The sequence below is a fragment of the Podarcis filfolensis genome (genome assembly GCF_964270895.1).
Source record: "Podarcis filfolensis genome assembly, chromosome: 4".
In the NCBI taxonomy this organism is placed as follows: Eukaryota; Metazoa; Chordata; class Lepidosauria; order Squamata; family Lacertidae; genus Podarcis; species Podarcis filfolensis.
The window spans coordinates 3,670,473-3,684,454 of NC_139607.1; the positions used below are offsets into that span (position 1 = coordinate 3,670,473).

General features: G+C 40.7%; 1 protein-coding gene across 3 annotated transcripts in view; it reads left to right on the top strand.

Moving 5' to 3' along the window:
* The window catches only part of TDRD3 (tudor domain containing 3), a 63,688-nt gene that overhangs the window by 30,013 nt on the left and 19,693 nt on the right, over positions 1–13,982 (top strand). For all 3 annotated transcript variants that reach the window (XM_083610638.1, XM_083610639.1, XM_083610637.1), the window contains 4 exons: positions 706–862; positions 2,941–3,066; positions 9,316–10,148; positions 11,115–11,240. In XM_083610638.1, the coding sequence (XP_083466764.1) occupies positions 706–862; positions 2,941–3,066; positions 9,316–10,148; positions 11,115–11,240 (1,242 nt within the window). The remainder of the gene's footprint in view (positions 1–705; positions 863–2,940; positions 3,067–9,315; positions 10,149–11,114; positions 11,241–13,982) is intronic.

A 13,982-nucleotide genomic window follows, 5' to 3' on the forward strand; every position in this document is an offset into this window, starting at 1 on the left:
CAAGAACCCAGATGGATACTGGGTCACTCAGCCAGGCTGAAAAGTGCCTTCTTTTGAATTCATTCAAGGCAGGTAGTAGCTGCTGGATCTGTGTGCAGCCCTGACAGTGAGAGGGCTGTGATACTTGCAGTGTGATTGATGCATATAAGACGGGTCTGTTTCCATCATAGTGCAACAGTTTACAATTCCCAGAACACACCAGGTTGTATTGAATGATGTGGGGATAGAAGTGTATTCATCCCAGGCTTTCCTGACTACTCCAATCCATTGCAGTTTTCTGAACCTCCTTAAAAGACTCCCTTGAGTGGTGAGCATATCCTGAAATGTGGCACATGGACTGCAGTGGAATGGGAAGAGCTCCAAATTAGTGGGCGGCATAGGGATCACCTTTAGGTGGTGGCATCCCCTGCCTGCTCCTGCCCTCCTTGGAGATAATTCAGGAAAGACGTTTAATCAAAGGCAATAAATAAAGGGCATATTTCGATATTCCCTTTGTCTGTGGTTTGTATGAAATTATGACTTTGTAAGAAATTACTCTTAATTTAGCAAAACAGACTTGTCTTGTGGTCTTGTGTGTCTTGTCTTGTGTGTTCATGAAATACTAATTTGTGTTTTAATTTAATATAAATATTCACTTTAAAAGTAAACAGTTTTATGGGGTACATTGTATCCATGGTTTACATGTATTCATGTCTTCTATTGCAGGTTGATGAAAAGGCTCTCAAACATATAACAGAAATGGGTTTCAGCAAGGAAGCAGCAAGGCAAGCGCTTATGGATAACAGCAACAACCTTGAAGCTTCATTGAACTTCCTTCTGAACAGCAATAAACAAATGACTGTACAGGGGCCACCTCCTAGAGGTACAACTTTAAAGGCTGCTTCTTACAGAAAAGCATTTGAATAGGAACAATTTACTTCTGAACTACAACCAAAGGTTTCTGGTGGTTTTCTGTGAAGCCACCAACTATAATTACTTCCCAGTTAACATTGCTGTTGATGTGTAGAGCCTGAGGCTATTGTAACACAGTACATAATGGATTTGTAATACAACACCCCAAGGGATTCTGTAGTTGTGGTGCTGTAAAGCTTCTTTCAACGAATGTCTAACCTGCCTTAATGTCACCAAGGTCTTGAGAGTTAGAATGTTCTTTGGCTACCATGGGTTGAGCTGATGAGATCCTTCAGAGGAACATGGCAGACAGCAAGGCCAAAGGGGGCACATGAGCCCAGGAAATGACTTAGCACAAGGAACTAGGAAAAAGTTGTTCGGAAGAAGGGAGTGATACAGAGGAATGGTGAAAAGGAGCAGGAAAACTAGGAAAGGGTGTGCAGAGGTGCACGTATCTAGGAACCTTAAGGGTAAAGTTTCTTCTCCTTTTTCTTCATTAAATTTATATACTCTGCTTCATCCTAAGATTTCAGGGAGGTTCACAAGGTAAAAATACAGGATAAAAGCACAAAATAAATAGAACAAAAACAGAGCAGCACCCCCACCCTGCCGCAAACACTTTTAAAGGGCCATAGAAAATTAATCAGCCCAAGGCCTGGTTGAAGAGGAACACTTTCACCCAGCACCTAAAGACATATGTTGAGGTCGCCCAACAGACCTCCCTGGGGAGAACATTCCACAAATGGAGCCACTGCAGAAAAGGCCTGTTCTTGTCTTGCCACCCTTTGGACCTCTCATGGAGGAGGCACATGAAGAAGGGCCTCATGATGATCAAAGAGTCCAGATTGGTTTTTAGTAGAATTATGCCAAAAAGCAGTTTAAACAGAACCTCTTGGAATTTCTTCCACTTGGTTTATTTTTCACATATGCTTATTTACAGTAGCACTGACTGGGAAAGAGGGGTCAGAAAGGGAGGAGTTAATTCTTATCCACAGTGGAGATGAACACTCCATCACTGTGATCAGCACACTTTTTAACTTTGGCAGGATCTTGTAAATAACATATCTAATTTTACCAATTCTTTCCTTACTTTCCTTACTATCACTGCTGTGTGGTAAAAGTAGAATGTGCTCAATTACCAGCTTCTGTGTCTTATTCTACCTCAAAACGTGGATACTACAGAAGGTTTTTGGCTATTACTTCCACTTTCTTTTATATTCTGGCTACCCACCCACCCCATTTAGCTCATGGATTCTTCCTGTAATATTTGCAGTTAATTCCCACTGGACACCTTCTATAGTAGTCAGGTTCAGTGACTTTTAAAAGTTTTGTCATGTATTGAAGAGGCAAGGCAAGCTTGCTGTTTTGGTCAAATAAGAATAGTGTTGTTACAGACTGCTGTATACCTAATTTTTAAAAAAAGTCTCAGATAAATAAGTTTGAGTGGACATAAGGTAAAGGGTTCATTTTAATGGCCATGCATGCCCTAGTCAGGTGATCATCTCACATGATGAGAGGGGGAACAGGAGCTTGATAACTAGCTTGGTTCCCAACCTAGCTCCTCTCTCTGCTTTGGAGGGTGAATGTTTCTAATGGACCCATGCTGAATTGTGGGAGCTCCCTGTAGAATTAGAACCCTAATTGCTTACAGTATTTGGAATTTGCCAGAGCATGAAAAACTTACCTTGCATCCAGGTGCAAAGATTTTCTCTGAAATATATATCCTACTTTAATACACCTTAACATGGTAGGTGTAAGATATTGTCAACAAAAATATGGAAAATGTCTTCAGCCATCTATTTCAGCCTTCCCCAACCTTGTGTCCCAGATGTTGTTGGAGAGCATTTGCCATGCTGGCTAGGGGTGATGCAGTTGTTCTCCCAACAACGTCGGGGAACACAAGATTGGTGGAAGCTAATCCAGTTGATAAGTTACTACATTCCTTTAAGGTTTCTCTGTATACCTAACTTTAAAATACTTTGAATTGCTTTATTTTTCAAGCTAAGTTCATTTGACTATAACTAAATAGGTTATATGGTTTATCTCTAGGGAAGGGGAAAGGCAGAGGCCGGATACGACCTGAAGATGAGGAAGAACTAGGAAATGCCAGGCCATCGGCTCCAAGCACACTGTTTGACTTCCTGGAGTCTAAAATGGGTACTCTTGCAGTAGAAGGTATGTAGACAGGGTGGGAGTTTGCAGCTTCTTGCACGACGCCATGAGTAGATCCATCATCCATATGAGTAGATCCAGCTCCTTGGCTAGTTCACAAGTCCCAACTGCTGTGCCTAGGGTGGGGCTTAGAAAACCTCCTGCATATAAGTCTTCAGTCCTTATAGAAAGATGCTGGAACTCTATCTCCTTGACTTATTTGCTCTCTTTGCTGTGAGCCTGTGTGTATATGATCTTAGACTGTTAACTGGAATTCCTGTTGACCAAACTTTGGACCGTGCCTTGGTCTCACTCTGAATCACCCTGTAAGTGAAATCTGACTCTTGGCATCCTTCTCCCTGACAGCAGGATACGGACCATTGCCACACTGGCTGGGGTTCATGGACGTTTTAGTTCGAAACAGGGCACCCCATTGGCTAAGATTGATCTAGGGTAATAATCGATGGGGTAGGAGAAAGTGCTGGAGCAAGTAGAATCTATATACCATGTTGATTCAGGTGATTAGGGCCCCTGCAGAGTGATCCTCTTCCCACCCTGACCTCTGGGCATTCCATTGTACAGTGGAACCTCTAGTTATGAACTTAATTCATTCCGGAGGTTTAACCTGAAACTGTTCTCAACTAGAGGCATGCTTTCGCTAATGGGGCCTCTTGCTGCTGCCGGCACACGATTTCCGTTCTCATCCTGGGGCAAAGTTTTCAACTTGAGGTAACTCTTCCAGGTTAGCGGAGTTTGTAACCTGAAGCGTTTGTAACCTGAGGCGTTTGTAACTCAAGGTACCACTGTACTGTATAGACCTAGTATTGTGGAGCAGGCATCACCTTGAATATTTATAGCTGCCCTCTTAAGTCTGAGTTTTCTTGGACATGTCCTCTTTTGGGGGGCCAGCATACCCATCCAGGCGGATTTTTGCATTTTATATGAAATGTCCAGGTTTGGGTCTGGAGCGGGGTCTGAAGTGAGGTCTGCAGCCTACGTTGGCACTGCCAGCGACACTGAGGACAGATGTTGAGGATAACGACGCCAGACCCACATGCCTCCTCACTTGCACGTCACCCAGAGGCCACACGGTTCTTCAGAGTGGCAGAACAGTAGACCTAATCCTGTGTTTCCCAAAATGGGTGATACCGCCCCCTGGGGAGGCTGCAAAGATCCAGGTGCAATTGGTGGGTGTTGAATAAAGCTGAGGGGACGGTGGAAGCGACACCACCTCCCCTGGCTCCAGCGGTCATGCTGGAGGCCAGGGTTTTTCCCAGACATGGGTGAGCCATTTTCAGCTTCACCCAGGCTCGGGAAGTAGATCGCAGCTTGCCTGCCTATTTGGCCAATGGCAGGTGGGCAATGGCGCCAGCCCCACCACTGGGGCGGATCGGACTGAGCCAGCCGGCTTCACTCTGGTACGGCCCATGGGTTTTTAATCCCGGGGCCTAGTTCACCTCATAGAGCTGAACATTAATAAATTGAAGGCAGTGCACTAGGTTCATCCTTCTCATTAGGACTATTTTTAATGTTATTTGTAATTTTTATTTTAATATTATCCTTTGTTATCTTCATTTTGTGTGTGTAATGCAAATGTTACTATGGTTGATTTTAATAAATTTATAATTTCGAGTTTCAAGGTGTCTTATTTACAACATTTTTCTGTGCTGTGGTGTAGGACAGAGGTAGAAATATAGATACATAAACGATGCAAATTTGTCACTGCATATTTCTCTTTGTTCACTTAAGGACGGTGGATTTCCAGGGGGGAACCTCTGGTGTAATCCGTCAAGGCAGCAAAGAGGGAAACTTTAAAAGTGACTGGTTGAACAGATAACATTTTAATCCCAGCAAATGGGTTGTCCATGGGTTGGCTTATACTTGGATCATCTAGTGAAAAGACTGGAATGTTTTTTTCTCCAATACCAGTCCTGGTGGGACCTTTGGTATGCTGCCTTGTCTTTCCCACTCATGCCCAGAATATTAACCAAGATCTAATTAGAAAACGCATATTGGTCATCTTGGAGACTTCTTTCTGGCCAGGTTGTGTATGGTTTGCCTGTGTTTGTTATAGCTCAGACTTCACCACGGTTGCATTGTACAGTCTACCCAAACTTGCTTAGCCAATAGCTCTTCCTTTATTTTAGACTGGACTTGCTCCAGCTTTACTGTAGAGGCTCAAAGTTCAGGGCTAGGAGGCTCTGGGATATTCTTCTGGAGTACTTTACACTCTACTGGCAGCCCAAAGGGACTCAGCTCATAGGATATACCAGAACACTTGGACTCATTTAATTCTGTGGTGCCAGAATGTCTGTTTCTCTATGATGGTTTTGGTTGAGGTCTAAAGCCTAATACCCTCTCCAGCCAGCCTCCCACAGAAGTAGTAATGGCCTCCAACTAGAATGGTTTTGTTTTTTAAAAAAAGGGTAAGACAAATTGATGTAGTATATTTTTCCCTTGTTAACAATGGCTACAAACCACATTGGCTATGTTCTGTCTGCACTGTCGGAGGCAGGATGCATCTGAATTCCGGTTGCTGGGAATTACAAGTAGGGAGAGTTGCTGTAATGCTCATGTTGTTGTGTTCCTTTGCTTTGTGTTTTCGATTTTTCTTTAATGCTGTCAGATAATATTGAGATTTTCCAGTGTAAGAATATGCAGCTTGAAGTTGTTCTGAAATGTCTGTATATTATTATTTCTTAAATTTCTATACCACCCTTCGTCCGAAAATCACAGGGCGGTTTACAACATAAAAACACAAAAATACATACCATAGTAAGAAACAAGTATTTCGCCCTCGGTTTAAAAGACTAAAGAATGTTAACCAGCCAAAAGTCTAGTTATAGAGAAACAGTTTTGCCTGGTGCCTGAAGATATGTAATGAAGGTGAGCCTCCTTGCGGAGAGCATTCCACAAGTGGGAGCCACTGCAGAAAAGGCCCGTTCTCGTGTTGACACTCTCTGGACCTCTTGTGGAGGAGTCACAGGACGAAGGGCCTCAGATGAGGATTGCAGGGTCCAGGTCAGTTCATATGGTTCATATGTTGGCTCCCCAACCATTTTGTATGAAGTGAAACAGTAAACGTGGCATTAACCTGAAGCTACTGTGAGGGATGTTACTGGTGTAACGGGTGTGATATTTTGCATTACAAATTATACTCTAATATGTGATAGTTGCATAGTTCCAGATAGTGGGATAAACAGAGGAAGTTTGGTATGTAGTGTGCAATTGGAAGACCAAGGGGCTAAGAGCTATTTCTTCCTTTAAGTTAAAAAACAACAGCACAAGTTTTATTCCGAGCATCTTATGCACTATATTGTTGATCTCTTCCAGTCATTTTGAATCCATTGTTGCAAAAATTAAGGAAAGGTGTCTGAAGTTACAGTTTCAAACACTTTAAGGGGGGAGGAGAACCTGTGCACCATCTAGAAATTATTTTTTAAAAGAACTGCATTATTTGCATGTGAAGAAGCTTTCAGTATTCTTTAGCATTTTATTTAATGAAAGGTTTCCTTTTAAAAGTAGTTTAACTTGGAGTATTTTGAAGTATTTAGACTACACGTAAAAGGAGATTTTACTTGTTATGGAACCACTTTCAAATTTTACAAAGAGATAGTTGTTTCGGCAGCTACTTGAGGCACCCTTCCTGGAAATAAGCTTGTTGTTGTGTAAAACACAATTTATGAAGCTCCGAGCTATGCAAGAGTTTTGTTACTCCCAGTTTCTGTGATTTGTTGTTGAATGTCCTTTGGCAATACCTGACATCCTTATCGATGTCTTGTATAGCTAGATGGAAATCTTCCTAATGGGAAAACTCAGCTTTTTCCTCCTTCAGATACACACTCCCCCCGCCCGCCCCCGTCCAAAAATGGGAAGCTTAGTTCCAAATGGTTTCAACACATGTGAACCACCCTGAGATCTATAAATGAAGGACAGTATACAAATTTAATAAGCAGCAACAACACTGAGCTGGTGCAAAAACAGAATTGTCTTCTGCAGGAAATTTTGCAGAGAACTTTAATCCAGGGATGGTGGGACCTTGTGGCCCTCCAGATGATGTGGGACTCCAACTCCCCTCTGTCCCAGCCAGCATGACTAGTGACCCAGGATGATGGTTATGATTTCCCCATCTCTGCTTTAAGCTAAGAACTTGGGGATTGCTGCACAATTATGGGGCTCACCTCAGGTCCAACACTCCTAGAAGCTTATCAGCAGTTCATTTTCGTAGCATAAAGGAAACTGACAGGAACTCCAACCCCACCCCACCATTTCCTCTTGTATTATTCCTTCTCCAGTGAGCCATTAGCCCAAACTCTCAAATGGTGTATATGCTTTCGCTGGACAGTAGTAACAAACCTAATTTGACACTTAAGAGCAGGACATGCTGTTTTGTCACACAGCTAGACATCTCTTCAGCTATTATGGTAAAATGAAATTGGGGAAAATAGCTTGGAAAATGGTTCAGTCTTTGCCTTAATTGCAAGACAGGAAAGCTTTTGTCTTACACTAGGTAGTTTTAAGATGACAAGCATTTCCCTTTTAAGTTGTCAGTCAATCATTTTATTCACTTAGGTTCCCATAAATCTGTGACCTTGAAATAATCATGCCAGACTAACCTCTTTCCCTTTGCAGAAAGCTACAGAAATTCATTGGGTTGGAAACATCTGCTGTGATGGTTAATAAAATCAATGCTTTTTTAATGGATTGTGGCTTTCAAAGTCCAAAATTACTGTCAAATACAAATAGTCTGAAGTGACAGGGTAGCCGAATTACACCAGTCCACTGACTTACCTGTCTCAAGGTGGACTCTGACTGCAACAGTTCTAATGAATGTTTTTCGTCTGTGCTCAGCCTGAATTAGTAAAATTTGCTAGGGAGATCAACCAAATTAGATACCTTGTACACTCAAGAATTCCAGCAAAATTTCAGACAGAATTAATTAAGCAATATAAACAATTGATTTGAGAAGGGGGGGGATCTAATATTATTCAAAGCAAAGCATGCACCTTCAGATTTATCAGAAGGTCAGCAGTTCGAATCCCCGTGGCGGGGTGAGCTCCCGTTGCTCGGTCCCTACTCATGCCAACCTAGCAGTTCGAAAGCACGTCAAAGTGCAAGTAGATAAATAGGTACCGCTCCGGCAGAAAGTAAACGCCGTTTCCATGCACTGCTCTGGTTCGCCAGAAGCGGCTTAGTCATGACCTAGAAGCTGTATGCCGGCTCCCTCGGCCAGTACAGCGAGATGAGCGCTGCAACCCCAGAGTTGTCTGCGACTGGACCTAACGGTCAGGGGTCCCTTTACCTTTTTATCTTACCAGGTGCACCAATATATGAATTCTTTTCATTTAAAGCAAGTGTTTGACACAACAAAGAAGCAAAAGTTTATGACTTCTGCTTTTATACTCTCTGCTCAACAGATGGGGTTTGCTTCACTTACTATTTAAGCTAGACCTGCACAAGATGAAGCCTGTGAATTGTTTATAGTCTCTTTCCTGGCCACTTCACCCCTCAGCCCCCTGGATTTAAACTACTTTTAGGCTTGTGACCCTTTCCTTTCTCCTTGATGGAGTTAAGAAGTTACAGCCATTCCGTGGTTCAGAGGTTGTGGTCATTCCATGAAATACTTTCCTCTGAGGCATTGTTTTCATTCTCCCTTACTCGATTTGCCAGACATTTGAGTTGAGCGGACTATGGTTACCTGCAAAATAAGAAACATCCCAAACCACGAACCCTTCAAAGCATGGTCTGGTAGCAGTTGCTGATTAGCGGTAGCCATAGTTTGCTCTATTAACAGCTTCGAAATCAAGAGCTTCAAAGTGCTTATCTTTAGGTGGCTCATCCCCCAGTGTTTAACTCCTGTAGCTTGTGAAAACGTCATTCAGGTTAATGCCATATGAACACTTTCCCATGTGTCTTGCTAACATAGATTATTGACATGCTTCTTGATTGCACCTTATAGAATAGTTCTATGAGAATGTTCTATGAAGTTTTATTATGTTGTGATTTTATTATTTTTAACTCCCTTTTTAATTTCATGTGAATTCTTGACTTTTATGTGTAATTTTGGCATCCTAGAATCTTTGCTGAGAGGCAGGATATAACTAAAATAAATATAGGTTGAGAGTGACAATGTGACCTTAGACTCCATGTATTATTTATACACCAGATGATCAATTACATATCGGTTGTCAAATATCTAAACTGTCTTTAGGAATTAAAATTGTTTGATACTGATTAGCTGTGTCACTAATAACTGTTGTTTTTCTTTTGTAGAACCAAAGTTACAGATGTCACTGCAGCATCAGGGGCAGCACAGAGTAATGAATACTGAGCAAAATGGCATAAAAGTATATAGTCAGCAAAGGCATGTTCCTCGAAATGACACCAGGCAGCCAAGGAACGAGAAGCCACCTCGTTTTCAGCGAGACAGTCAAAATTTGAGGCACGCCATGGAGGGGAGTGTATCAATGAGAACCAGAGCTTACGAAAGACAAAATTCTTTGGGCCCTGAACAATGGATTGAAGAGAGAAATAGGTGTGATAGACTTTATGCTCGAAAAGATACTGCCTATCCCACAGCTGTTCACCCTGGTGACTTTCATTTTAAGCGGGACATCCCAGTGCAAAGCAGACAAGGAAAAGTTGCATCACCCATGGAAATGAAAGAGAATTCTGCTGCTCAAGATGCATCTGACAACAATAATCAGAAACAGGGAAGTAGGGAAAACCAGATACACCATCCTGACAATTTCTATGATAGGAAAACACTAATGCTAACAAATGAAACTTTAACTGGCTTAAAAAATGAGCAGCACTTTGGTATGAACATAGATTATCAAAACCCTGTTAGAACTGATCGTTTTAGTTCTGTACCAAATGGCGATGTGGAGCATTTTCAGAAAGGAAGGAGAGTTGGACCTATTAAACTGCCTGCGCCCAACATGGCCCCAGCATTTGATGTAAAAATGTACTATGATACTGGGCCCAAAAAGAGATCTGGACCCATCAAACCAGAAAAAATGGTGGAACCATCTACTTCAAGAGAATATGGGAAAAGCTGGCAACCAGGGGATGAATGTTTCGCCCTTTACTGGGAAGATAACAAGGTATGCCCTACTCAAGTCAAATTCTATTGCTTCTGTTTTAAGTGCAAGAGGCGTCTTTGTACTATCAAACTCTGGCTATTGTTTTGGGGAAAGGGACGTTGATAAAATATCCCTGTTTATTGTGTATTTTGTGTTTTTTATATTGTGGTTTTGTGTTGTGAACCCTGAGATGTATGGGTATAGGGCTGTATACAAATTTAATAAACGATAATAAATAAGAAAAGTAAATAGTTTGCTGCCTGGGTTTGTAAAGTTTTTCTATCCTGGCTTCCTGTCCTTCGTGGCACTCCGTTGGGTTGTGTGGAACTAATAATTTTTTTGTCATATCTGTAGTAATGGGTGTTCATAGGATATTTCCTTAAAAGCAGTAGGCTTGAAATAATCCTGGGTAATAGGTGTGACACAGAAAGTGGGACTCTTTAAGAGTGAGTTTTCTCTGAATAAGTGATCATAAAGACACAGATGTGCAGCCTTGTTTTTCCCTCTGTACAAAGTGTATAAAATGTAAGGCACTTGAGCAATTTAAGGATATTTTAATTTTTAAACAATAGATTATATCTGCATATTTAGTAAAACCTTTAAAATTGAACTGCAGATGCCTTTTTAAGAATCAAGGATATGGAAGAATATTTACAACTGATATAATCAACCATTCATTTTTAGGGTGATTTGTCATCTTTTAATTTTTAATTATTATTCTCTAGTATGTAATGCAGTTTGCCAACTCACACCTCACTGATTAAATTGTCCCGTCATTTAATCAGCTAAAGTATTTGTTGATTAAATTGCAGATTTAAATCTTTCACTAGGAATGTTTTAAAAGAAAATGGATAAAGTTACTATTAGCTGTTTCTCATACATTTTTCCTAATCCTATTACAGATTGGTTTTTATTACATGGTTTGTGAATATATTGTTGCTTTTGCAACTAAAATATGTGAACTTCTGTTTTAAATGTCTTTTCCAGTTTTATCGAGCAGAAATTGAAGCTCTTCATTCCTCTGGGACAACTGCAGTTGTTAAGTTCTGTGATTATGGAAACTATGAAGAGGTGTTACTAAGCAACATCAGACCCATTCAAGCTGACACCTGGGTACGTGATAATAAATTGTATACAAAGAGATAAAGTGCATAGTTCATACGAACAATGAAGCCATAAACAGATGACTGGTAATCGTGCAGAGAGTTTGAAGTAAAAGCCTGAAGAAGAGAATTCTAGAACTGGTTTAAGACCTTCTTTATTACATATCCATCCATAACAATGCCTTAAAGAATCTGCATGTGGTCTTACACTCATGTAATAAAATGTAAATTGTTCGGGCAATATTCTCGAGTCACTAGCAAAATAATATTTATATGAAAAATTAACAGGATGCTTTTTAAATTTGCTCTGTCAAATTAAGGGTTCTGACTGACAGCTTCCATATGGTTCTGTTTTAGTTTAGGAGATGATGAATTCATAAGTCTTAAATTCCAAAGGGTTTTTTAATCTATCTGTATGTACAGGTAAAATTAGAGCTGCTTCCACCATTGTTTTAATTGTGCTCATTATTTTGACAAATGCTACTTAAGTATATTAGATAGGTACAATAACCATAAAGACCTAAAGTGCTTCATAAAATATGCCATTCTAAAAGGTCTTATACAACATGTTCATGGAAAGCTCTATTTAGGTAAAACTAGAGTTTAAAAAACCTTTTTGTTTAGTGCACGTTTATTCAAGAACAATTGGGTTGTATCCAGTGAAGCCCAAACTGCCTCCCCCTCAATTAATTCTCAATTTCCCATTCACACTGCTCCCCACTCCCCATCCTAGAGAAGCATCCTTGCATGAGTACAGCATTGGTTACCACCCACTGCTTTGAACTCCATTTTACTAAGACTGTATAATTGGCTATGATGACACTTTATAACTATCCTGTTAATGGTACACAGAAGAGTGAACGCTTGAATTGGCTTTTACATTTTCAGTCTTTTCTGTGCTCTCTTTCTGAGTTTTTTTTGACAACCCAGTAGAAAAATTAAAAATCCATTATGGTTTTTTATAAATTTTATGACTTAACATAGCAGTTCAAGTAGTAATTACCAGAACTCGTGCTACATTTCTTCATGCTGCTGATAATTCCTCACATTTTATTCTCTTTCATATAGCTGCAAACATATTATGTAAAGTGGTGGACCTTGTTTTTCTTTCCATACAAGCTTCTGCATTCTCTTAGTACTAGTTTCTTCTAGCAAAGAGGTTTGTTCTGTAATTCAGGATGGGGACAGTCAACTGATGTCTAGAGTCTCCTGCTCTTTTCCGTCCTATCAGATTAGCTCTCAGATTCTCTGGCATCCAGCCCAATCTGAAATGTACTGTCACAGTCCCTGTTGTGGGTCCCCATGCAGTTCTTCTTGCACGACTCCCAGATTTCCAGACGACATTGAAGTAGGTTTAGAAGCCATCAGTTCTGTCACACATCTCTGCAGGATCTCGAGATAGGACCCAGGAGCATTATGCATCTCATGCTTTCTAGCATCTTGGTCCTGTGCAACATTCAGAGCCTCAGTTGGAGGCAGCAAAGAATGCTGCAGGCCATATTGTGGCAGCCACTGCAAAACCCAACTTTTGTCATACCTGTTTCCTGGCCTAGAGACCCAGTACACTCATCATTCAGAATCTGTTTAGTTTTCAGATGTCCTGTGGATATCCAGCAAAGAATTTGAGTCATTTCAGGATGAAATAAGAGAACCCACCCAAAGCCCTCATTTGTATTGATGCATTGCTAAAGATGAGTTATGCTAGTTCAGTGTTCGTCTGATTATGGGCTTGGTCAGCCTGTTGCCTGATCTGAGGGACATCACTGTGCTTTTGTTGCTTGTGGTGGCTGCAGTCATACCAGTTCCAGCCAGTGTGCTTCATTATGATACTATGGTCATGCACAGTCTATAGCATCAGGAGGAAAACTGGTAGGCAGGCCTGAAATAGTAGCAGCTGCTGCAAGTAGCAGGTGAAAATACAAGGACAGAGAAAAGAGAGAGGAAGAGGCTCAGTGAGTTGGAGGCAGTCTGTTGAAGGACAGGTGTGTGTGCCACACCCACCCACATCCCGTGGTGGCCTTTTCTAATTGCCTTGCCTCAAATTTTACATAATGAAGATACTCATAATACACACACTTAAATTGACAACAAAGCAACATAAATAATGCACCCTTAGGATTTGGTCGATTTGGAGAGTGCATGTAAATGATGCTCTGGTTGCAGAAGGCATCCAGCCTAATCTCCAAACAGTGGCCAGTAGGAGAGCTGTCCCTTGTTTTGTTTGGATCCTGCAGCTGGAGGTGTACTTAGAAATGGCATTTTTTTATTTTTGCTTCCTTACCATGGAACTGAGTAATTTCCATTTTGTTGAAAATAAACAAAAATGGATAGTCTTTTAAAGGTTCGATCCTGATATGGTTCTAACTCTTAAGCTTTTCACAATATCGTTTGAGTCCTGGCAGAAGAAAAATAGCATACAGTGATAAGGAATACAGGGAAGGAATGTTACTGTAATAAATGCATTTCAGTTATATTAAAAGTAAAAGAAAGGGCTATATGAATTCTGTATATTTCCTAAAGCAATAAATGTGAGATTTTGAATGAGTTCTTTTCAAGCAGACATACAGGTCTTTCAATAGAAAATGTAGATGAAGAAGCTTGCACTTTCCATCGCTCAAGTATTGTTTGAACGTTGAACTTGGCTATAGATATGTACCCTTATATATGCAATCCACTGTTGTGCTAAATGTAGCAGTGATCACAAAATAAAGGTATATGTTTGCAAAAAAGAGCCCAAAATTAAATGCCATCA